This window comes from Apteryx rowi, unplaced genomic scaffold (genome assembly GCF_003343035.1).
Source record: "Apteryx rowi isolate R43461 unplaced genomic scaffold, aptRow1 scaffold_4, whole genome shotgun sequence".
NCBI classification, from domain to species: domain Eukaryota; kingdom Metazoa; phylum Chordata; class Aves; order Apterygiformes; family Apterygidae; genus Apteryx; species Apteryx rowi.
The window spans coordinates 6,765,795-6,767,538 of NW_020450529.1; the positions used below are offsets into that span (position 1 = coordinate 6,765,795).

Genomic DNA, 1,744 nt, shown 5'->3' on the forward strand with positions numbered 1-1,744 from the left:
AAAAAAAAAAAAAGGAAATAACAGACACAAAGCTGCAACCAGGGCGTTGCTTTCGAAACATCCCCAGTGCGAGGAGGGGGCCCGGCGGCTGATGGAGAGAGGAGAAGCAAAGGCTGCTCCCCGCCCCCGCGGGAGCCCCCGCGCCCCGAAGCCAGGGCAGCGGCGAGGGAGCCGCCCCGGGCCCCCCTCAGCCCCCTCACGGGCCTCCTCACGGGCCTCCTCACGGCCCCCCGGCGCGGCCCGCGGGCGATGCGCAGCCACTGACCCCACGATGGAGACGACGGTGGCGGCCACCATCAGGTAGTTGGTCTGGTAGTAGAGGAGGTTGCTGACCACCCTGTTGTTCCACTTGGAGATGTCCTTGAAGTCGGGCCGCGCGAAGCGGTCGGAGCCGGGGAAGAAGTCGTCCCAGGCCCGCAGCGGCGCCACCTGCACCTCCATGGCTGCCGCTGCCGCCGCCACCTCCTCCGCCGCGGCGACGGCGGCGCCGCGCAGGCCCTAAGAGCGCCGCGGCGCCGCCCCGGGGCGGCTCGCTGGTTGGCGGCGGCGGCGGCCGGCGTAGCGCCGCGGGCGGGCGGGCTCCCGTGGCGGGAGGGTCGATGCGCCTAATCTGCTAATCTGCAGGAGATTAAAGCGGCGGAATGGACGGGGGCGAGGCGGGGGGGAAATCCGGGTGGTGTCCGCTGTGCGGGGAGGCGGGGCAGCAGCTGGCACGCCCGAGGAAGACAGCCGGCGCAGTAATCACCCGGTTTGAGCGTGCACCTTCCCTGGGCGCACGTCCTGGGACAAGCTGCGTGTGCCCCGTCACGAGGGCAGGACACGGAACTCCGACACAAAATGGAGGCCGGCAGTAAGCCGCGCCGGAGCGGGACGCCTGAGTTCCAAGTTCCCAAAGTGGAATTTGGGGAGCCTGAGCCCCAAAATCGCAATCCTTATAAGCCCACGGCACTATCGGCAAGACAAAGGCATTTGAAAACGCGGCTAGCACGCAGCGGCCGCCTGGCTGTGGGAGAGCGAGCAGTGCCTGAAGCTAGTTCCCCCCCCCCCGGGTTCTGTGCCTCGTCCTCGCGTGGGGTTTGCGGTGCAGCGGTGGCGGCGCGCTCGGTCCCCGGGGGCTCTGGGGCTCGTGGGGAAATGGCGGAGGGGGGCCTGCAGTTAGGGGGCTGCGGGGCGAGGGAGGGAGCCCGCTGCGGGGTCGCCGGGGCTGCCGTTGCGGCTCTGGCTGTCAAGGGACCGGCCCCAGCACTGAACGTGATGGCCGCCGCGGTGATGGATGGCGGGGGGGAGGGGTGGGCGGAAGCCCTCCTGTTGCCATGGAGATTAGCCCTCCAAGCGCCGCTCTGTGCCCCCATCACCTCTATGGTCCTGCGCCGCAGCGGCGCTCTAGCAAAGCGCCGCCCATAGAGGCGCCGCGGCAGGCCGGCGGGGCATTGTGGGAAGCAGAGGGAAATATGGCGGATGGTGAGGAACCGTAAGTGCCCTGTATGTGCGTGCTCGGCCGCCCCCTCGCCCCGCTCCCCGGGGACGGGTGGGCCCTGGGGCCCCCTCTCCCTCCTCCCCGGTCTCTGTAGCGCGATACTGACCCTTCTTTTATTCTCTCTCTTTTAGGGAGAAGAAAAGAAGGAGGCTAGAGGAGCTGCTGGCGGATGGGTTAGTGCGGGGCTGCGGGCGCGGGGGCTCCCGGCCCGGGGCAGGCAGCGGCAGGCGGGGCAGCCCAGGGCGGCCGGTAGGTCAGGGCGAGGCC

General features: G+C 69.7%; 2 protein-coding genes across 10 annotated transcripts in view; one reads left to right on the forward strand and one right to left on the reverse strand.

The window, feature by feature from the left end:
- The window catches only part of ARL6IP5 (ADP ribosylation factor like GTPase 6 interacting protein 5), a 10,754-nt gene extending 10,225 nt beyond the window's left edge, over positions 1–529 (reverse strand). The window contains exon 1 of the mRNA XM_026074821.1: positions 266–529. Coding sequence (XP_025930606.1) covers positions 266–441 — 176 coding nt within the window. The 5' untranslated portion in view covers positions 442–529. The remainder of the gene's footprint in view (positions 1–265) is intronic.
- A 27-nt stretch (positions 530–556) lies between these two features.
- The window catches only part of UBA3 (ubiquitin like modifier activating enzyme 3), a 15,292-nt gene continuing 14,104 nt past the window's right edge, over positions 557–1,744 (forward strand). For 3 of the 9 annotated variants that reach the window (XR_003254995.1, XR_003254996.1, XM_026074828.1), the window contains exons 1-2: positions 557–850; positions 1,609–1,650. Coding sequence is in view for 5 of the 9 variants with exons in the window: in XM_026074828.1 (XP_025930613.1) it covers positions 642–850; positions 1,609–1,650 (251 nt within the window). In the remaining 4 variants the exon portion in view is untranslated. Of the gene's footprint in view, positions 851–1,371; positions 1,483–1,608; positions 1,727–1,744 lie in introns of those variants that run through there. The other 6 variants (XM_026074825.1, XM_026074822.1, XM_026074823.1 and 3 more) reach the window with 6 other exon arrangements.